The sequence below is a fragment of the Cyprinus carpio genome, chromosome A6 (genome assembly GCF_018340385.1).
Source record: "Cyprinus carpio isolate SPL01 chromosome A6, ASM1834038v1, whole genome shotgun sequence".
Taxonomy (NCBI): Eukaryota; Metazoa; Chordata; class Actinopteri; order Cypriniformes; family Cyprinidae; genus Cyprinus; species Cyprinus carpio.
Genome location: NC_056577.1, coordinates 11163188 through 11185427, shown reverse-complemented (window position 1 = coordinate 11185427; position 22240 = coordinate 11163188). Strand labels below are relative to the sequence as shown.

General features: G+C 36.9%; 1 protein-coding gene across 5 annotated transcripts; it reads left to right on the top strand.

The window, feature by feature from the left end:
• Positions 1-534: 534 nt before the first annotated feature.
• On the top strand, positions 535-19921 carry LOC109080483 (poly(rC)-binding protein 3-like). Of its 5 annotated transcripts, XM_042758035.1 has the most exons (14): positions 535-820; positions 7902-8023; positions 10699-10865; positions 11058-11081; positions 11255-11287; positions 11369-11485; positions 11579-11710; positions 11866-11994; positions 14630-14776; positions 15866-15907; positions 16149-16227; positions 17006-17058; positions 17170-17339; positions 18125-19921. In XM_042758035.1, exons 3-14 carry the CDS (start codon positions 10791-10793, stop codon positions 18177-18179), a joined length of 1056 nt encoding a protein of 351 aa, XP_042613969.1. In that variant the 5' UTR covers positions 535-820; positions 7902-8023; positions 10699-10790; the 3' UTR covers positions 18180-19921. The 5 variants fall into 5 exon arrangements, with proteins under 5 accessions (XP_042613969.1, XP_042613968.1, XP_042613972.1 ...); XM_042758034.1 differs by lacking the exon at positions 7902-8023 and having other exon boundaries at positions 537-820; XM_042758038.1 differs by lacking the exon at positions 7902-8023 and having other exon boundaries at positions 549-820; positions 16152-16227.
• The last annotated feature ends 2319 nt before the right edge of the window (positions 19922-22240 follow it).

Sequence of the window (22240 nt, the reverse complement as noted above, 5' to 3'; positions counted from 1 at the left end):
GGAGCTTAATCCCTCCACAACTGTCCTAACATAGCCATAGATTTGCTCTGGGTCACTTAATCCATGGAGGAGAATGCTAGAGATCATTGTAATTCTGGGCTGGCTGGAGCATAGAATTGAAAGTGTAATAGAGTACATTGCATGGGGCAACAACCTAACATTAATGGACAGTCCAATGCCATAATTCACACCTGTGTGCTATAGAATGTAAAGATGTAAATACCCTATCAATTTCAATGAGGGAAGTGGTCCTTGTTGCCAAGAAGTTGGTACCTATTATACTCTATATCTTTGGTTTGAAACACTGCTTTGCTTGGTGATGTGGGGCAGGGGGAGATTAGGAGATTTACTTAAGTTATTCATTGTTAGAGTAAATATCTATCATCATAACTGAGACACCCTCAGGGTAAAGAACACGCATGACACAGATGAGCACCAATCCAATTGTTTTTGCTGAATTGCCAGGGTGTTTCATAGGACAGATTTGGATATCTCGCAGGAGGGGAAAACCCCTGTGCCCCTGCACCCATGGTCTCCTGACCTCCTTTTAGCATTTCAGAGCACTGTCCGAAGATCAAAATTGAACCCCAAAATCACTTCAGTCCAAATGCGTTTTTGCCATCATTCTGTTTGGCGAGAAAGTCACGTGTTGTGACACTGTGTTCACATGACTCCATCTTCTAGCCAATTGGATGCCACCTTTAAATCTGAGTTAACCAAGAGGATAGGAGAAAAATTATTTTCCGTTTGGCAGCCCGTTTTTATTAATCTTTTTGCAAACATCGAAAGTGGTGGCCATCTGTTTCCAGTAGCACCAAAGGTAAAGCCTCTTTTCAAGCTTCTATTTTTATTGTTTTCTGAGGATGTTTCAGGAGGTTATTTTATTCTGAATATTCATTCTTATGTGCATTTCAAATTTGAACGGAAATGAAAATGGATTATATGCAACCTACATATTATGACACATATTTTTCTTAATGTTTATTTACTTTTGATTGAAAACAAACATACATTTTGACATTTTACATCATTTTGGATGATCGTACTACAAATAGCATTATGAACTGTGAGTCTATAATACCTTTAACATATCCGCTTTGAAACTAGTTTGATTTCTAGGCCAAACATAGGTCAAACATATCATTAATTCATGAATCACTACAACTATTGTTTAAACCTTGCTGGACATTGTTCGGAAATGGTTGTATTTGAATCTCGAGGACATGCCTAAATGAGTCATTACACCTAATTAAACAAATACAAAGGAACAATATGTGTTTGAGGGATGTCTTTTAGGAAAATTGGTCAATTAGATCCTTTATTTCTTCCTCAGTGCGGTCTGCACAATGATATGTACATTTAACAAAGTTTATGTACACTCTCAGAAATGAAGGTACAAAAGCTGTCACTGGGGCAGTACCTTTTCAAAAGGTATACTTTTGTTCCTATTAGGTTCTAATATGTACACTTTAAGTACTAATATGTACCTTTACGGTACCAAAATGGACCCTTTAGATACCTTTTGAAAAGGTACTGCCCCAGTGACAGCTTTTGTACCTTTATTTCTCAGAGTGTAAGATAATTTAATTATTGGATAATTACCACGAGACTTGTCTATGGGTATCTGCACTCTCTTTGTATGTGACAGATAGTTGAGGTGGCACTGCACCGAAACTGACTTTGATCAGAACTGAAAATATCTGAACAGTCATTATCCTGATTATCATCATCATAAAATAGCAATATCAATTCATGCTCATAGGCTTACTAGGGTGATTCAGGATATGTGGTTCTTCAGGGGATTTGAATTTTAAAGCCACTTTGGCCATCAATGAATATGCAACATTTACATAAAAATCACTTATTCAAGCTAAAAGAAGTCAATGACATCTAGTTAATTTGCAACACATGGTATACAGGGTATCAATTTGCCATGTGTTTGCATGAAAATGACACATGTAACTTTCTTTGATCCAAACCTCCTCTGCAACATTTGTTTGACAATGACTAGACAAAAGCAGGTAGACCACTGCAAAATTCAGTGAAGTTTCCATTATTTTACACTGTTAGAAACTTTCAAACCAAGAGAATGCTTAAAGACAGTGACATGGTAGAATTAGATCCGCTGTCATTCATGATTCAGTGTTAACTGTGTTTGTATTTCTTGGCTGAATCACAAGGTTGAGAAAATCGTTTTGTTTTCTTGTGACTCTTCTTGAAATTCAAACTAATGACTGGGTTTATTAACTTTAAAACACCTTTCTAAATGTTATCTTAGTGTAATTGTAAGTTTACATTCAATCACAATAAGGTCTTGTTTATTCCTATAAAATTCAGTATACTAAAAATAATATGCTTTACCACAATAGACAGGACAATATTACAGGACAGCAATAAAAATAATAATATTATGAAACAATAAATCCCAAAAAATCATTTATCTTCAAATGTGTTGCAAGTTACTAAAAACAATTAAAAATGGACATGTATATAATAAGAATAAAGTGGTCTCTCTTTAATGTTTTCATTGTTAATATCTTCTTTCTGTATTTAATGCAGTTCATGCCTCAGTAGGTTTAAATAATAGATGTCACTCTTTATTGGAACTAAAACCTCAGTCACAGTGCAGAGAGGGAAGACCCTCTTCTAACAATAAATTTTTCTACATTGAGTGCCGTGAAGAGATGCGCAGTGGAAACAGGGGGAGCTTTTTCTGAGCAATGCTCAGCCATGCACAAAGCGTGCTTAATTTGATAGCCGCTCCAGAGGAAGAGGCCAGAAGCTCTTTAGTAGAAAGGCTGACCCACTTTCCCAATCAGAATTCATGAGCAGTGCTGCTCTTACAATGCTGCGCACAGGCCAAAATCTCTGACGGTGCTTCTGAAATTAGAGGGGGAGCTCTAGTAGCTAAACTGTGGACATAATGTGTAGGCCACAGTACCTCAGGTAATGTGTATTGTATCACCAGTATACTGTAAGTACAAAAGTAGCTAGAATAGACTGCATGGTTGAATTTTTAACAAATATTTACTTTGTATTCAGTGATATATTGGCATTATTAAACAACTGTGCAATAGTATTTAAATAATATTAAAATGTACTTAATCCATTTTACGCTGCCTTTATTTTAAAAAAAAATAATTTAAATGATCATTTAAATCTAAAATATATCATATAAATTTCTATAGATGACTCCGTTTTCTCGGCACATATGGTAAACATGGCAAGTGATGCATTATAGCAGCTTTCAGCAATCACTGATGTAGAGTCAGCTTTTATATTTCACTAATCTTAAAGGTTTGGATTTGGCTTTATGAAATTTATCCTAGACCAGCAGTTACAGACAACTTTATCCTGGAGTAGAATTCGGAAGCAATAGGCAGTGAAATTTTTTGCCATGAATTCTCTATGTGCAAGCTGAGGTCATAAATCAAACGGAAGTAGGCATGAAAGCAGAATATTCCTGATTCAAAACAGCAAATTGTACACTGATTTGAAAAATCATTGTGTTGGTGCAGGGTTTTTTTGTGTGTCCATTGTCTGTGATTCAGCAGTGAAATCTGCTAATAACTAAATTGCTAATAAAATAAATAAATGAAAACAAGAAACCTGGATTCAGCATTGTTTGCATGTTTATTAATCCATGTACTTTTATATCTGTGTGTGTGTGTACTTAACCATATTTTGGTGACTAATTTGTACCCAAAAGTGAGCTAAACCTGACAAAATCTCCAAAAACCTCCCTCTGGGGATGTCCTCATTTGTAAACTGGTATAAAAATAAAGTAAACAAAGGGTTTTTTGTTTGTTTGTTTGTTTGTTTGTTTTATTGTAAAAATGCAGAAAGTTTTCTGTAAGGGGTAGGTTTAGGTGTAGGGTGGTAGAATATGTGGTTTGTATATTATGTTTGTAATTTATAATATGGAATGTCCCCATTTAGATAGCTAAGTAAACGTGTGTGTGTGTGTGTGTGTGTGTGTGTGTGTGTGTGTGTGTTCATGTGTAGAAGTGATGAAAAGGTGAGTCTGAAAAAGAGAATGAGTTTGCTAATTTGAAGCAAACATGCCTTCAAACCGTGCCATATGTGGCCATTTTGTTTTCTGCACGACCTTATCACATCAGATAGAAGTGAAACTCTAATTAGACAACTGATGCAAAAACAAAGCTCCTGTCCATACTATCTTAGTAGGGCTTTTCCTCTGAGGCATTATGGGTGCAAAAGTATTTCAAAATCAGACCTGATTCATCTTTGATCCCCTTGGCACAAAATAATGCCATCTGTTTCAGTCTGATTGGCCCTTATGAAAGTGTGTTGTGTATAATCCTCCCTCATGATTACTGGCTCATCCCACTGTTAACATTTTTCTCTTCTTCAAAAATGTATCTCCTGTTCCACAAGCTATTTAGCTTTTAAGAATTGTACACATCAAGATGTGAGATGTTTCTACTATGACATAGCTTTAAACCTATTATTTTATATAACCAAGGAGGTTTATTTATTTGCCTCTAGCTTCTAGTCTTCTAGGCCTGGAACTGATCGTAGATTTCTGTAGATTATTTTTGTTGTTAAGACTAGACACTAACCCCTGGATGTTGTTAATCTGGATTAAAGTCTTTAAGTAATCTGGCATCATGTGGGAGATTGGAGGACATCTGGCTGTAGATTTCATCCTTCTCTATTTGTCCCCTGCTACCTCTGCCTGCTGGTCTGAGATGGGCAGAGCAACATTCTAAACATTTTGATTGTTGGATTGATTTTATTGTAAAATTTATTCAGAGAAATTAATGCTTTTGTTATAACAGTCTATTCTTTCTTATTTGTAATAATAATACTTTTTTTTGTTTCAGCCAGTCACCTGAGCTGTGAAATGATGCAGCCATGGGAAAATTATCTCTTGACATTGCTGATAAATTCTGACTGGCTGATGACATGACTATTATGCACGCAATCCATTAATTAAAAACTGATCTGTGTCAAAGGCTGCAGACAGGGATAATAATAATAGTAATAATAATAATACATAATTATTTTATGCTTTTTTCGCCTTGCAAGATACATGATCACTGGCAAAGCATCTGCTATAATCAAATTAAATAAATTTACTTCAAAAAATCATATTTATTTGATTTAGTTAACTATTTAGCTTTTTCGAGGTATTATAATCTCTGATGTTAAAAAACCAAAACTTGACCTAAGCAATATGTATTAGAGTTTATATGACTCTAGTTTTCCCATAAAACTTATGTTTCTCTGATTATGACAGTGTGAAAGTTATATTTACTAGATGGAACAAGTGCATTTTACTCAAAAATACTGAAAATTTTGCTTTAGACTCAGTAAGAATAGTAAATGTAAAAATTAAGTGTTAGTTTATGTAGTGATTTTTGCTTTCGCCAACCTAGGGAGGCGAAATAGTGTAGTGATGGGTACTCATGTCACCAATGAAGTTATTGTAACAGGAGATCACATGGCTTAGGATCCATTTACAGGCTTATATTATTGCTCAAGTACAACGGGCAGAGATATCGTTGTAGACACAATATCAAAAAATGGACAGTCTTGTTGTGGTTAGTCATATAAAGGGTCGGTGGCGGGCAGCAAGCATTCACAGTTCGTAATACAAGCAAGGGTTGAGGCAGGCAGGAAGCAGTTCAAAGATCAAGGTCCAGGCAGATAGTCCAAGGGGCAAACAGCAGAGAATCAAGACGATAATTTAGACGCAGGTCACAACGGGTAGACAATCAGAAATAACACTCAGAATTGATAACCAATGGAATAGCAAGACTTCACAAAGAGGCCGTGTGCCAGAGTAGCTTATAAATCCCAGGTAATGAGTCTCAGGTGCTCAGAGCAATCAGAGCGAGATGCGGGGACCGATGGGAAATGTAGTCAGAATACGGTGTACAAGATAGTCAGTACTCAGGGGATGGCGCCCACTGCTGGTCAGAGGAGTTAATCACGGAGTTCATCCCTGTGACACTATCAAGGCGATAGGATACAGGTGTAATCTGACAAATAATTTGGAAGGGACCCACGTACCTGGGAATTAGTTTCTTGCACCATAGTTGAAGACGTAGATCCTTAGTGGAGAGCCAGACCCACTGGCTAGGGGCATACTCGGGACCAGGGCAGCAATGGCTTTCTGCCTGATCCTTTTGTCGATGAACAGCCCGTCGTAAGTGAATGTGGGCTTGATTCCAAGTATCCTCACAGCATTGTAGCCAGTCATTGACAGCAGGGACATTTGTGGGTTCACCTGACCAAGGGAATAGTGGGGGCTGGAACCCCAGCACACATTGAAATGGCGTGAGTCCAGTAGACGGCTTACGGAGGGAGTTTTGGGCACACTCTGCCCACATTATGAAGCGATTCCAATCCTTTTGGTTTTGACTGCAATACGACCTTAGGAAGTGAGCAAGCTCTTGATTGAGTTTCTCAACCTGACCATTAGCCTGTGGATGATACCCTGACATTAGGCTTACATTGACACCCAACATAAAGAAGAACGCTGACCAGAGTCATTAAGTAAACTGGGGTCCTCTGTCGGACACAATATTCTCAGGCAGACCATAAAACCAAAATACCATGTTACAGAGTTGTTCTGCAGTCTCCATGGCCGTCGGGAGTTTAGGTAGAGGGATCAGTTGACAGGCTTTAGAGAAACGGTCGATGATGGTGAGGATGGTGGTGTAACCATCGGAAGCTGGGAGATCTGTGATAAAGTCAATCGCAATGTGGGTCCATGGACGCTGTGGGATGGGTAATGGTTGAAGCAGACCAGCTGGTTGTAGTCGTGATGCTTTCTGGGTGTTGCATGTCTCACATTGATGGATAAAGGTCATGGTTGTCTTTGGACATTATTAGCAGCATCAACCTCGACGACAAATGGGAGTTCTGGATCTGGGTGGTGGAGTATTGGGGCTGTGGTGAGACGTTGCTTCAGCTGACGAAAAGCCTTGATGGCTTGTATCTGACCATAGTAGACGATTACTACCCTTCTTGACCATTGCCGTAAGAGGACCTGCTACAGAGCCGAAGTTTCTGATGAACCTCCTATAGAAGCGCTGCAACTCCTTTGTTGTAGAGGGTTGAGGCCAGTTTAAGACTGCTTGTACCTTGTTGTCATCCATGGCGACCCCCTCAGAACTGATAATGTATCCCAGGAAAGTAGTAGAGGTTTGGTGAAACTCACATTTCTCCACCTTGGCGTAGAGCTTGTACTGAATAAGTCTTTGGAGAATGGCTCGGACATGCTGGACATGTTCTTGAAGGGAAGTTGAAAACACCAGGATATCTTCAATGTATTCAATCACAGTTCTGTTTAGTATATGTCAGAAGACCTCGGTGATAAAGGATTGGAAGACCGACGGACTATTGACCAGTCCGAAGGGCATAACCAAATATTCGTAGTGGCCTGTGCATGTGGAGAAAGATGTCTTCCACTCGTCCCCTTCCCGAATGTGAATCAAGTTGTAAGCACTGCGTAAGTTCAATTTAGTATAATACTTGGCTGAACGGAGCTGTTCCAGAGCTGCAGGAATAAGTGGTAAAGAATAATGGAACTTAACAGTCATCTCATTTAACCCCCGATAGTCAATGCATGGTCTCAGTCCTCCATCCTTCTTTTTAATGAAGAAGAAGCTGGCAGATGCAGGTGACGTTGAGGGATGAATGAAGCCCTTAGCCAGCTCCTCCTCAATATAATTCCTCATTGCTTCTGATTCAGGCTGAGACAGGGGAAATATGCGACCCTTGGGGGGGGGGGTTCCAGGCAATAGTTCAATTCCGCAGTCATTAGCGAGATGAGGAGGCAACTGGGTAGCCTTATTCTTGCTGAAGACCTCAGTCAGGTCTGCATACTCTGATGGTAGATTGATTAGTTATTCTTCCTCCTTAAACAGGCTAACAGAACAAACAGGCAGTGGTGAAACTGTGGAAAGACTACGAGAGTGGCATGACTTACTCCATTGACAGATCTGTTCCTCGGTCCAGGAAACAAGGGGGTTATGTCGGCGTAACCAGGGTAGGCCAAGAATTACGGGTACATTAGAGCTTTGAATGATGTAGAACTGAATCTTTTCCCTGTGTAGAACTCCAATTTGCATCTCCAGTTCCTGCAAACTCTCTTGACAAAGTTGCCTGCCGCTCCAGAATCTAACAGGGCTGATGTAGAAAATGAGTTCCCATTCTTTGTTATAATTACAGGAACAGTAACACAGTGATCAGGGTTTAATGTATTAACATTGACACTCACCGAAGATGGATGCTCTCAATGCGGTCTATTGGGGCAGGAGACTCTGATGTGACCAGGTTGCCCACAATACAGACAGAGGTGCTGAGACAGCCGGCGATCCCTCCCCTCCGCTGACAGGTGACATGTACTGATCTCCATGGTTTCGATGTGGTCAGGTGAAGCAGAGAATGGCAGCCGGGGTGATTGACGAGCAGATGGTCTTTGTGAATGGATCAGATTATCCATCTGAATGGCGAGTTCAATAAACTGATCCAAATTCCTTCCCTCATCTTTACATGCCAATTCTGACTGTAGACCGTGAGATAACCCCTTCCTAAACAGTACTTTGAGGGTATCCTCAACCCAATTAGTCTGTGCTGCCAGTGTGCGAAAAGTCAAGGCGTATTCAGCAGCAGTTTTCTTATCTTGTGACAATACCAGTAACCGTTGAGTTGAATCAAAGACCTCCCTGAAGTGCTGAAGAAAGATCTCAAATGAGGGGAATGCAGACCCATCCTCCCTCCACACAACCGTAATCCACTCCAATGCTTTACCAGTAATAAACAAATCAAGGAGATCTTACCAGCGTCGGTTGGATATAATGTGTGTTGCTGATGAACGAATAATGAGCATTGGAGGGGGAACCCCCTGCACTTGGTTGGATAACCATCAAATTTCTCAGGGTATGCCAGACGGGGATTCATGCGAGATGGTGTCACCGGCACCTGTGAAATGGCGGCTGCCGCTTGTGGTGCTGGGTGACTAGGTGGGGTAATCTCTGATGGCGTCAAGCGAAGATTCTGCAGCGTCTTTACTAACTCCTCCGTGATCAATGTGAGACGGCAAGCTGCTGGTGAGCCATGAGTTGGTTGGCCTGAGCAGACAATTCAGTTGACAGATGAGCAATGGCCGCTGGATAGCAGAGTGGCGAAGTCTTCTGTAACAGAACATCACACGGCTTGGGATCCATTTGCAGGCTTTTATTATTGCTCAAGTACAACGGGCAGAGATCGGTACCAGCAAACACAATATCAAAGAATGGACAGTCTCATTGTCGTTAGTCATATAAAGGGTTGGGGCAGGCAGCAAGCATTCACAGTTTGTAATACAAGCAAGGGTCGAGGCAGGCAGCAAATGTTCAAAGATCAAAGTCCAGGCAGATAGTCCAAGGGGCAAACAGCAGAGAATCAAGACGATAATTCAGATGCGGGTCACAACGGGTAGACAATCAGAAATAATGCTCAGAATTGATAACCAAAGGAATAGCAAGACTTTGCAAAGAGACCGTGTGCCAGAGCGGCTTATAAAGCCCAGGTAATGAGTCTCAGGTGCTCCGAGCAATCAGAGCCAGATGCAGGGGCTGATGGGAAATGTAGTCAGAATACAGTGTACAAGATAGTCAATACTCAGGGGATGGCACCCTCTGCTGGTCAGAGGAGGGAATCAGAATCTGGAGGCTCAGAAGGTGGTTGTATCTGTTGCTGCCTCAAAGCTGGAGACTCAGGACTTGTGCTTAAGAACTGAGGCTGTTGTTAGGTTGATGATGTCACGGATCGTAAGAGGCGAAGACTCAAGTGCAGGCAGATGAGGACTCTTTATTTCTAAATCACCAAAATAAACAAAATCACAACTGAAACTGAAAAAACCAGAGTAGCATTCATGGTTACAACTAGTCATCAACTGAACACAGGGCAGCCAGACATCAAAGGCACAAACCGGTACATACATGAGACAAACGAGCACAGAACAGAAAACACAGGAAGCTTATAAAGAAGAGGCAATCAGGTAAACAGCTGGGAAAAATTAAATAAAGGAATAAGGTAACGAGAGAACAGGTGAGTGGAGTTTAGGGGAATGGAGTCCAGAGGAAAGGGAGAAACACAGGTGGAGCAACTGAAACAATAATGACGTAACAAGATGGGCGGGGTCAGAAAATAGACAGGAGAGAGCACATGGCACCAAACAAACACAACACTCACAAAAAGACAGTGTCATCTGGTGGCCCTCCCGGGCACACCAGCTGAAGACTGTAACAGATGATGGGCCAATGAATAGTGAACTAATATTTATGCTGATTTATTTAAAGACCAGTAATTACACTTGCTCATAGTTCAGTCTATTTGTTAGTTTTGTGTTAGCAGATCAGCTAGTTAGCAGTTAACTGCAAGACGTTCGAGTTAATTTAATATTAATGGTTTTACTTGCTACAATGAATCTCAGATACACAAAGTATTTGAATAAAGTGTTTAGTTTAATTGTATATTAAGAAAATTATTTTTCAGTGAGCTCAAATGAAAAAAATTTCACTGTACTCATTACTATCGGTAAGGTAATCAGTTTCTTTAAACTGAAATGAGTTATCCGAACTTGTTGGGTTTGCAGTGTAATAACACATTTTAATCTGCTTTTATTTCAAAATGAAAATATTAAAATAAGCATGTAAGGTTTTTTGTTGCTTCCTTCAGGTTTTTAGGTGACTGTGTGGTGACCACTGGCCCCTATTCCTAGACTGCTCCTGTCAGTTCCTAACTAATACACCCAGTCCTAAATCCTCACCATGGAGCCCAATATAGTGCAATCTGAAGGAGGACTCAATGTCACTCTGACTATCAGACTCCTCATGCATGGCAAGGTAAAAGAACAACATGCATCTAATGGTAAATTTCCACATTTTACTGCTCCACGGTAATAATTCCACCAGTGATAAAGAACAGATTGTGGACATAGTACTATATTTTGTAAGAGGACAAAAACGTCTCTCTTTAAATGGAAATGGATAGAAGCTTGTTATTACAATAAACATATTATCTTTTTTATTTTGCAGGAGGTTGGCAGCATTATAGGCAAGGTAAAAAGACACATTCAGCACCAAGACATTACTTGCATATACTTGAGTTTGTAACAGTATTTTTTATTTTATTTTTTTGGTACTGTATGGATTTTAACTTGTTTTTATTAGAAATGTAAATTGTACAATCATTAACATCTGTGTTTTATCAAAAATGCAATTATTCTTTTCAGAAAGGAGAAACTGTGAAGAAAATGCGTGAGGATGTAAGTAACGTTACAATTCATTTTAGTTGCTGTGATAAGTGTAACATGGTTATTAACAAACATCACAAACTGTTTCTACAGAGTAATGCACGCATAAATATTTCAGAGGGGAATTGCCCAGAGAGGATAGTTACCATAACAGGACCCACAGATGCCATATTCAAGGCCTTCGCCATGATCGCATACAAGTTTGAAGAAGTATTAGACCTTTTTCTAATGAAAATGTTACTAAAACCCCAAAAGAAATCAATAAAAATCTGTAATAGAAATCAATGTTTTGGTTCTACGCAGGATATTGTTAACTCTATGAGCAATAGCCAGGCTACTAGTAAGCCTCCAGTGACTTTGCGTTTGGTGGTGCCGGCCAGTCAGTGTGGCTCTCTAATTGGGAAAGGAGGCTCCAAGATCAAGGAGATGAGGGAGGTACGTTCATACTTAAAATTTATTTATGATCTACATATTTCATAAAGTGCAGCAATATTTATTTTAATGCTCAGAATGCCATTGTTACTGAAGTATGGTAGTGCTGTGTTCCAAGGGTTTCTGTCATGTCTGATTGTGCTGTGCTTGTTCTCCAGACTACAGGGGCTCAAGTGCAAGTGGCTGGAGACATGTTGCCCAATTCTACTGAGCGGGCAGTCACTATCTCAGGTGCTCCAGAGGCCATTGTCCAGTGTGTGAAGCAGATCTGTGTGGTCATGTTGGAGGTAAGGAATAGATAAATTACAGTGGTTTTGAGGTTAAAGAAATAGTTCACTCAACTCTCACTCTCATGTTGTTCCAATTTGAAAGTTTTTCTGACTCCTGTGGAACACAAAAGAAGATATTTTGAAGAATGTTCCAACTGTTTTTGTCCATATTATGAAAATCAAAACTCTCAAGCTGCAAAAAGGCAGTGTGATGAATAGATAGAAATCTAACACTTTATCCCAGGGGCGGACTGGCCATCGGGAGCACCGTTTAATTTTTAGGTTGGTTGATGGTAGTTATGTATTTCGTTCTGCCGCTGTGCAGTCGATCAGGCTGACGTGCAATAGGCTGGGATGCAACTGCGAATTAATTGACGGATTTATGAATCTACGAATCAGGCGATCGCGGAGTGAAAATGACACCAACACATGACCCAACATCAGCGAAGCACTGCCTAATTGGATATATCCAGAGGCAGGCTTCATCTTAGAAAACCGTGCAAAAAACGGAGCGTAAAAGCAAAGGAGGAGCAGAGCGGGAACGTATAAAAGAGAGAAAAGCCCTGGCTACAGACGCATTAAGTTGATGCAAAATCCCAGCCATGTTCACCAGTAAGGGAGCAGGTCGGTCAGCATTACATTTACATTATATTTATTAGGGGTGGGACGGTTCACTGAAAAAATCGAACTGGGGTGCGTTTCCCAAAACCATAGTTGCTAACCTGTTAGCAACTTAGTTGGTTGGCAATGGGAAATTGCATTGCAACCAATAAAGTTGCTAACTTAGTTAGCAACTATGGTTTTGGGAAACGCACCCCTGTTCGGTTCTTCACACACGGTTCGGCACGCGCTGGAAACGCTGTTCAACTTAAATCTGACAAAGCATCTGTAATATGGTTTATATAAATAACATGTTAAACAAACAGGGTTCAGTTAATATATGTTTCTGTTGATGGATGAACATTCTGGCTTCCCAGACATTACAACAACAGCGATGAAAAAAAAAAAACCCCGTGGCCAAACCATTCACTCTTGTTCAATACGAATACGAACACTGGATCAGTGTATTCTTTTAAAGTGACAGTCTTTATATTAATCGAACAGCAACAACAAAGAAATCACTCACTGCTCTTGATTGAAAAGCTTTTGTAACTTTAATAAAGATTTATCTTTCATTTGTAGTCCAAAATGCAATGCTGTTTTACATTTGATTACTTTATTCAATTTATGTACCTAAAAACTATGCTATACCTACCTAAAAAACCATGAAAGTCAGTTTATTTTATTTGTAGCTTTACTCTATTGTATTTATTTGTGCTGTTGCTTGTAGTTAGAATATTCTTAATAATATGATAAAATATATATTTTTTGAAAGTATCGTTTTTCCATAAACATAGCACATACTGTGAAACAAACCTACAGTAACCGTGAAAAAGTTGAACTGTTCCACCCCTTATATTTACATAATCATTTGGCAGACGGACGCTTTCATCCAAAGAGACTTACATAGACTTACATATAGATACAAACTGTTCTAAAAAAAAAAATTACAAATATATATAATGATAGACGTTTTAAAAGAGCATCTTTATGACAAACTAGCACAATGTTTTACATATGGGGACACAGTATTTTTTTAGTGCCAAATTTGACCAGAAATTTTGATTTTCCATTTCTAGCATACAATATGTAGTCTAGTCTACAATGTTTATTGAAGGAAGCAACAGTAGCACTAGTGCTCCAAGTGCTCCTGCTGTTAAACAAAAGGGGGTGGACAGTTCAGCTTTTGAGTCAGAGCAGGAACCTTCCTGTAAAGTTTAAAACTAAAGCAAAACTAAACATGCTGGCTGTACTCTTAGAACAATATGTGCTTTTATGATTTATAAGATCATCAGTAGTGGGACTGTGATCATGGGGACATACAATTGATGGCTGCACAATTAATATAGATTATTGAAAGGTGCTTATTTCATATAGCAGAGAAACTAGATGTGCAGAGTGAGAGAGAGAGGGATTCAGGGAAAGATGATATAGATGGTGGATTCCTAGTGAGTTTTTCAGGGTTTATTTATTTACCCATTCATACTATGTATGGTAGTCTACCTGTTACATCAACTAACAGGGTTAGCCTACAAGTTTAGCAGTCTGGTGGACACATGAATTGGGTGGTTGTGACTGCACCAACAGAGGTGACCTGGGGTGGAGTCAAATTCCCGGCCTGATTTACTGTCCCAGTCCGCCACTGCTTTATCCACTTTCAGATCAAATCCAAACATTGATCAGCACATGCATACACAGATGATATATATATAAAATATTGCGACACAAACCTCAAACATCAACTAATGTCAACCCAACCAAATGTCGTGAAGTGCAAAAACCACAGTTATTCTTAAAAAGATCTCATTTTGTGTTTTGTGGAAATAAGAAAAATAGAGCAACGTTGTGTGACAGATTTAAAATAGATGTTTAGATTTGAATATCATCATATTTTCTTACGTCAAAGAGGGAGTTCATTTTTTTATCATGGTCTCATTTTGGTAACCATCTGAGCATCTGTTACATTCTGTTCTATTATAGTTTGCCCCCACTTTTATTTTTTCTTAATTTCTACCTTTTCCATCTTTATTTGACCTTCACTGACTTTTACCAGTCCCCACCCAAAGGTGCCACAATTCCATATAGGCCGAAGCCTGCCACTGCACAAGTCATTTTCTCTGGGGGCCAGGTAAGGGCAGATACTCTGACAGCACCAGCCACAGCCGGCCTCAGCTTGTTACTGCAGCATCAGCCTCTGCCTGTAAGTATGGTTAAACTATACACTATTACTACTACAGGCATACAGTACATACAAACATAGTATTATTATATAAAAATAAACTAGTAGGATGTGAGCCATTTGCCAAGATAAATTGCATGAACTCATGATATCATATGTGAAGTTATGATACTTACGATATGTATTTCTGAGACATAAACAAGTATACATATTCCTATGGAGTGATAAATGTAAAATGTAATAACAGTCTTTTTGGATAATTGAATTACTTGAAGAAATTCTAACAAAATACAATTTTAGTTTAATAGAATTCATACAAAAAGACAAAAGCCAGTTGGATTTCATCCACAGAAAATGTAAAACCAGCACATGATTTCATGTACAGAAAGACAAAAGCCAGTTGGATTTCACTAAAAAAATGAAATGTAACAGAACATTATTTCATTCACAAAGTCAAATGTTAATTTATTTAATTTATTTCATTGATAAAGAAAATACATTTGGTAAAATGGATGACAAAGGAAATGCATATTGTGACATGATGAACCACGAAATGGACTGTGTAAATAACATTTTGTGGACAAATAATCCAGATCCTTTTCATAGTCGAAATACAGTATCTCATTCAAAGACGTTCATTCATTGCATTAATTTCGTGGATTACAATATATGCATTTGATAATCTCCATGAAAGTTGTTTTCCTTATCCACAAAATTAAAAGTACATTCACCCTTCTGCGCACAAAATGGAAAGACCTAAGAATTTTGAGGAAAAAAAGACTATATGTTCCGCGTTCACGACATCTGAACGTACCGAACTCTGACATCATTCGAACCCGGGTGCACACCAAAAGTGCTAGTGTGAAAGCACCCTTATATGTACAAATATTTATTTAATTGTAACTTAAATGTAAAATTTTGTGTCACATAGTTAATTCAGGCCATGAAATTAATTAGTTTTCACTTGATAGCCATGTGTTCCGCATTTAAAATGTGATTATTATTAAACATAATTGCTACAATTATAAAATTTATGTACCTACAGCTGTGTGTAAAGTACATTGATATTGAATTCTGTATGTACATTGAAGATTCTTTTTCCTTTCTTAGGCCTACACCATTCAGGGACAATATGCCATCCCACACCCAGAAGTGAGTACAACTTCTAATTCTTCTTCCCTCTTTAGTGTAGCGTTCTTGTTAACCTTTTTTTGTGACCTGCCTTACTAAAATTCATTCAACTGATATTTTTGTGTTTTTTATAGTAGTGTCATAAATTAGAATTCTCACAGCTTCCCCTTGTTAGTGTCTAGATGAGTTTGTGAAGGTCCAAGCAGGACTCTTTTATTTAAACATAACTTCTTAGGTGTACTGATCCTCCTCCCTTGCCCAGCAGTTGACAAAGCTCCATCAACTGGTTATGCAGCAAACCCCCTTTACCTCCCTCGGACAGACCACCCCCGCTTTCCCTGGTACGTACCCAACCCCCCCGCTGCACACCCTTCACTATATACCTGTAGCTCTTTCATTCACTTTTGTTTTTCACTCTTCTCCCCTTCGATGGGTTGCATATTAATACCTTAAAGGTACTATCAGAACCTAAAGTATACATATGGGTACTTAAGTGGTACCTTCTGAAAGAATACCGCACAACGGCAGTACATATAGTGACACCACTTAACCTCTCCCTAATGCAAACATACATTAGATGGATATATGAATATTCATTAGGCAAAGATATAATATTAATAAATATGCTACACATATAGCATAAAAACAAAACAAAAAAACAAAAAAAACAGCTGGTTGCACAACTGTGGTTGCCAGAATCAGCATATTTAGTTTTACACACATACACACACAAAAAATTCACATAAACCCTAATGTACCTAACTGATAAGTAAAAAAACAAAGATTGAAAAATCCCTCAAATGTTAAGTGTCACAAAGGAAATTCTAGGAATGTCAATTTAAGTATTTGTCACTGTAAATTACAAGAGGACCTGTTCTTTTTCACTTCCAAAAACTGTAATTGTAAGTGATTTACTTATAAACAGTATTTAAAATTACATGAAATGTCCCATTACATTTCTTTCAGTTTTTACCATATATACTAAGGGAACTTACTGTTAACAAATAATAGGTTTTTACCATAGCATTTTATAATTTATACAGTGTACAGTTTTAACACGGTTAATATTGTTTAAAAAAAAAAGGCTTCTCAATTCTCCCACTCTCTTTCTGTTACTAGGTGTGGATGCCAGTTCACAGGCCAGTACTCATGAACTCACCATTCCAAATGATGTGAGCATAATTCTTTATCTTCAGTAACCCCCTCGTTGTATTAAAGAAGAATTTAAGGAAGAGTTGTTGATTTTTCAAACTGACTTTAATCTGTCTGCTTTGTGTTTCTAGCTAATAGGCTGCATAATCGGACGTCAGGGCACAAAAATTAATGAAATCCGTCAAATGTCTGGGGCTCAGATCAAAATTGCTAATGCCATGGAGGGGTCATCAGACCGTCAGATCACCATTTTTGTGGAACATGTGAAAATATGCCTGGCACAGTACCTCATAAATGCCAGGTGAGATTCAAAGCGAGCAATGACATTTAACTGGTAAAAACAGATGTTTTTAAATAGTAAACTAATAATTTTAATTGTAATACTTTTTAGGGGGGAAAAATAATTAAATATACACCAAAAGGCTAATTTTTTTAACAGAAGAGTCTTATGTTAAAATGGCTGATTTATATTTTAATACGGTATAATTATTTTTTTCTCTCTCTCTGAAATAGCAACTATTTGCAATGACTATTACTCCAGTCTTCAGTGTTCCCTAAGAAATCTAATATGTGATTTTAGTATTTAAGAAAAAAAAAACTTTCTACTTGTTATTATTATTAGTTGAAAATGGTTGTGGTGCGTTAATGAAGTTTGGAAGGTTTTTTTTTTTTTTCCAGGATTGAAAGAAGTTGCAGTAGAGTTGAAGAGCAACAGTCTTTATTTGAAATATAAATATGTCTTTATAATGCATTCAAGCTTGAAAAAAAGTATTAATTTCTTTAAAAGAAAAAAATCTTATTAATTCCAATATTTGAATGGCAGTGTATATTATTCATTTTTGCCTACACCACATTAAATTTTTATTTTTAAATACATTTTTAAATATATCTTGAAAATGGTTTAATATATATCTAAAACACCTGAAACAGCACAAATGTTCTATTTCTAAGAACTTGACTTGACTGTAATGTTCAAAAGTTTTTATTTATTTATTTATTTTTATGTTTCATTGTCGTGAACAGTTTTATTGGTCATTGATCCTTATGGTGTGCGTGCTTACATTTTTGCCATTATACTCTCTGCAGGTTCAGAGATGTGGCAGCCATGTGGACTGACCCTTCAACCATGACAACCTCCTGAAATCATATTGTGCTCTGGTGTTCTGGTCTTTAACTGTTTTTTGGCCTCATCAGTGTTCTTAAAACCTGGGAATTGTTGAACTACAATTAGTGTAATTAAGCCAGTTCAATTTATTCATTCCATAAAATAACAGAAAAACTAAAGAAAAGCTTTACCCAACAGGAGCCTCTCTGCAAACTGTATTTATTGTCTACACTGAAGGGTCTCTTCAGTAAAAAGTTTTCTAAGAAGCAGCCTGTATTTAGGCAATTTTGGAATTGTGTCTGTGTACAAGAATATGATGTCTTGTTAATTAGATATAGTTTTTAGTTTTAGTAAAGAACCTTACCATGCTGAATGTCTAGCAGTTGTTATTGCTCTTATTTATTTAAATGCTCTCTCAGTATTTTAAAAATGTATTCAAGTTATCATACATGTGAGCAATAAATTGTATTAAAATATGCTTATTTTAACTTCTGTAACTGGCGAAACAGGCAGTCATAAATGTTGTGATTTTAGAAAAAGAGAAAACTGATTTCCAGTTCATTTTAATTATGGTCACACCTGTGTAGATTCATTGCTGGTTTATAATTTGTTACAAATATATATTTCATACAGCGCATGATATCCTTTTTCTTTTTATTCTGGTCCTAAAAACATTTGTTCAAAATTTGTACAATTACAAACCAGTTGATCTAATCGTGTGATTTAATGATTTTTCAGCCTTTCAAAAAAAAAAAAAAAAAAAAAAGACCTGATTGTTTCACTTTTGACATTTTTCTTGGCTAAAGTTTACATCTTTGTTTAATGCTGTGTTGTGAACTGCAATAATGTGAATAATTGAAAGTGTCAGACATAAGTAGTCTAAGTAAGATTAACTATCAGCTGTGGACCAGAAGAATTGACACCTTTTGGCAATGCATCTGTGATTATACAGTAAGGAAGCAAGTAATAGAAGTTGATTTGAATGTAATGATGTGACTTTTTAAAGGGTCATTTAGCTTGTCAAATGTACACCCAGTTCCAGATGGATGAAACAACAGCTCAAGGTCTTTAGGTTTTCTTTTCAAACTTAGCTCAATAGCTCGTAATTACATCGTGAGTTGGATTCACAAGTTGTATATGCTCTGTGTTAACAGTGCTCTGTTCAGAATGTTTATTATTTATATCAAAGAATTGGACTTTGATGAGTTCAAATGTAATGTAGAATTATTTAATGTATGCATTTTGGTGTTGACTTATATTTAAGATTTTATGTGTTGATTTATATGTGACACAAAATCTAATTTTAATGCATTGCAAGAGTTCTTAATAGGAATACGGTGAGTTCATGTAAGTGAATATGTATCTGTTTCTGTATTTTCTAGTGGCTAATAGACCCTTAATTGTGCTATACTGATACAGTGACTTTTGTATATTCATACCAATATAACAGGGTCTGAATTTACAAGCATTGCTATTCTGAATGTCTTAACACACTTGGCAGTCTTTCTCATATAACCAGTTATGACACCAAAATGGGTGACACTATACTTTTATTAACTAATGTGCTTATTTTATTTATTTATTTTTTCTTGTTTTATAAAACAAGAAAAAAAATGCATGTGGACTATAGTATTTCCTACAAAGAAACTTCTGTTTGTGTGTTTGCTGCTGAATGACTCATGGTTTGACTTCAGAATGCTTTCATTTGCATAATCATATTAATTTTATTTCTAATAAAATCTCTTGATCTGACCTGTTTTTTTTTTTTTTTTTTTTTTTTTTTTTTTTTTTTAGTAACTGTCGCCGGAATTCTGATTTAATAAAGTAATAAAATAATTGTGAAGACTGAGAATGTCTTGCTTTAATTTTCTGCAGAAGATGATCTGGTTTACACACAGCTTGCTCTCTGCGAGCAAAGAGATGAACAAACAGGCTCACAGCAGCTTATATTATATCTGATACATACTGCTAACGTTCATAAAATCATGTAAAGACTGACACATATGCACACACCTGGCAAATTCAGCAGCTGAGTGACCCCTTAAGAGTTACACAAGAAAACCCATTAACTCTCTAGACTACACAATACCATGATCACTGAATACTTATTGATTACTGATTAATGATTACATTCAAAAGATATAAAATGTTAAAAAGATATATGAATGATAAATGTATTTGAGTGAAATCAATCAATGCAATCAATGCAAATTTAAAAATGTCCATAACTTAACAGTTTTTCAATGCTTCAAGGAGATTAAAATAGCTTATTCACTAAGTATCACTGCAAAACCATAAAATTATCAAATTACTCTTTGCCTCAGGGGGCTCACACTATAAAACCATTCTGAAATACAGACATTTGTCATTAATATTATCTAAAGTTCATGCTAGTGTACAGTAAACCATGTTAACTGTACTATAAGCTGTATTCTCACATTAAATATTTAATTCTTATGCCTCTCTATGTGTAATTGGTCACTGTGTATGACAAGGATGCATTGTCCATTTTAGATGAAAATTGTCAAAAAAAAAAATGCTGTTTGTCAGGTTATATCAGTAATGGTAGCTCATTTCATTGCATTTTAACTTGTGATTTCACAGAGCATTTGGAAGATAAATAAAGTTTCTGACAGCTAAACGAGCGAAAGCATTCTGTGCTGAACATTGCCACCCTGTGTCGCCTATGATCAAGTCTACCACTGATTAGAGAGATTTATCAGATTTATTTATTTATTTAATGTACAGAACTTAAAATCTTTTATCAACTTCCTTGGCAGTCATTAAACAGATTTAAAAGTTCAATACATTACATTATAACATAATAGTGTATCGTTTACATAATAGTGAAACTTCAGCTGCAAATTTCATGCCAGACATGTGTGATTATGACACACAAGTCAAGACACCTTTATCTGTATAGTGCTTTATACAATACTGGTTGTGTCAAAGCAGCTTTACAGAGTCAAACAGGAAAATAGTTTGTCAATGATGCAATAAAACAATAACAGAGTCATTGTCAGTCACAAGCTGAAGTGTTAATGGTCATTTTATTTAAAACAAAACAAAAAGATATATTTAAAGAAAAATTGTTGGTAACCAAATAGTTGCTGGTAGCCATTGACTTCCATAATTTTTTTATGTTGTTGGATGTCAGTGGCTACCAGCAACTGTTTGGATACAACATTATTCAAAATATCATATTTTCTGTTGAACAGATAAACAGATCACTTTAAAGGTAAAAATTCAACAAATTTAAAAGCAGGCAATAAAGAAGAATATAAAGGCATCTTGAGTGAGAAGAGTGAAAAATGCTGATTAGTTGATTAGTCATGTGACAACAAAAGACATTAAAGGCCAGGGGCCCGTTTCAGAAAGGAGGTTAAGTGAAAACTCTGAATATGTTAAACCTGAAATGAGGGAAACTCTGGGTTTTCTGTTTCAAAATGGGACATTTGTCATACCCGAGAAAGCAGGGTTAAGTCAAGCCCATTTCTGAAAGAGAGGTAACTTATACTCAGAGTCAGTTACTGTGGTAACTTACTCTATGAACCTAACCTGGTCGGGAGCAGGTTTCCTTCTGTAAACACAGACTTTCTTACAGCCTCCTCCCCCTTTTTAAAGTGATGTTTAAATACCTCATTCATTGATTCACGGAGCAAAAATGCTTTTCTTACTAAGTATTTGTCTTATTTAAGTAAAAAAAAAAAAAAGAAGAAAATAAAAAAATTACGTTAAGATGCAATTTGCATAGATAAAAAATGAAATGGAGGAAACAAGTGCATTTAAGTCCATTTTATGTAAAACACGTAAAATTGTCTACCATAGGGCAAGAAAAAGAATCTAATAATAAATTAATTAGCAAAATAAGAAAAATGCACTTTAATAATCTTTCCCCCCATGGAAACAAGACTAAATACCTTGTGTCTTTATGTAGAAAATGCATATTGATTTAAGAATATTTTGATATTTTGACTGGAAACAAGAAGACAAAAATTCTAAGTAAAGCATTTTTTGTAGTACATGTATTTATTCATTGCGCATATTTTCATCATGCAGACACATTTTGTCAAAGTGACAAAAATCGCATCTCCTCT

Coding starts and splice junctions, on each gene's coding strand:
- LOC109080483 (XM_042758035.1), top strand. CDS start 10,791: ATGGAGCCCAATATAGTGCAATCTGAAGGAGGACTCAATGTCACTCTG. Junction 11,082..11,254: donor TTGGCAGCATTATAGGCAAG/GTAAAAAGACAC, acceptor TATTCTTTTCAG/AAAGGAGAAACTGTGAAGAA. Junction 11,288..11,368: donor TGAAGAAAATGCGTGAGGAT/GTAAGTAACGTT, acceptor CTGTTTCTACAG/AGTAATGCACGCATAAATAT.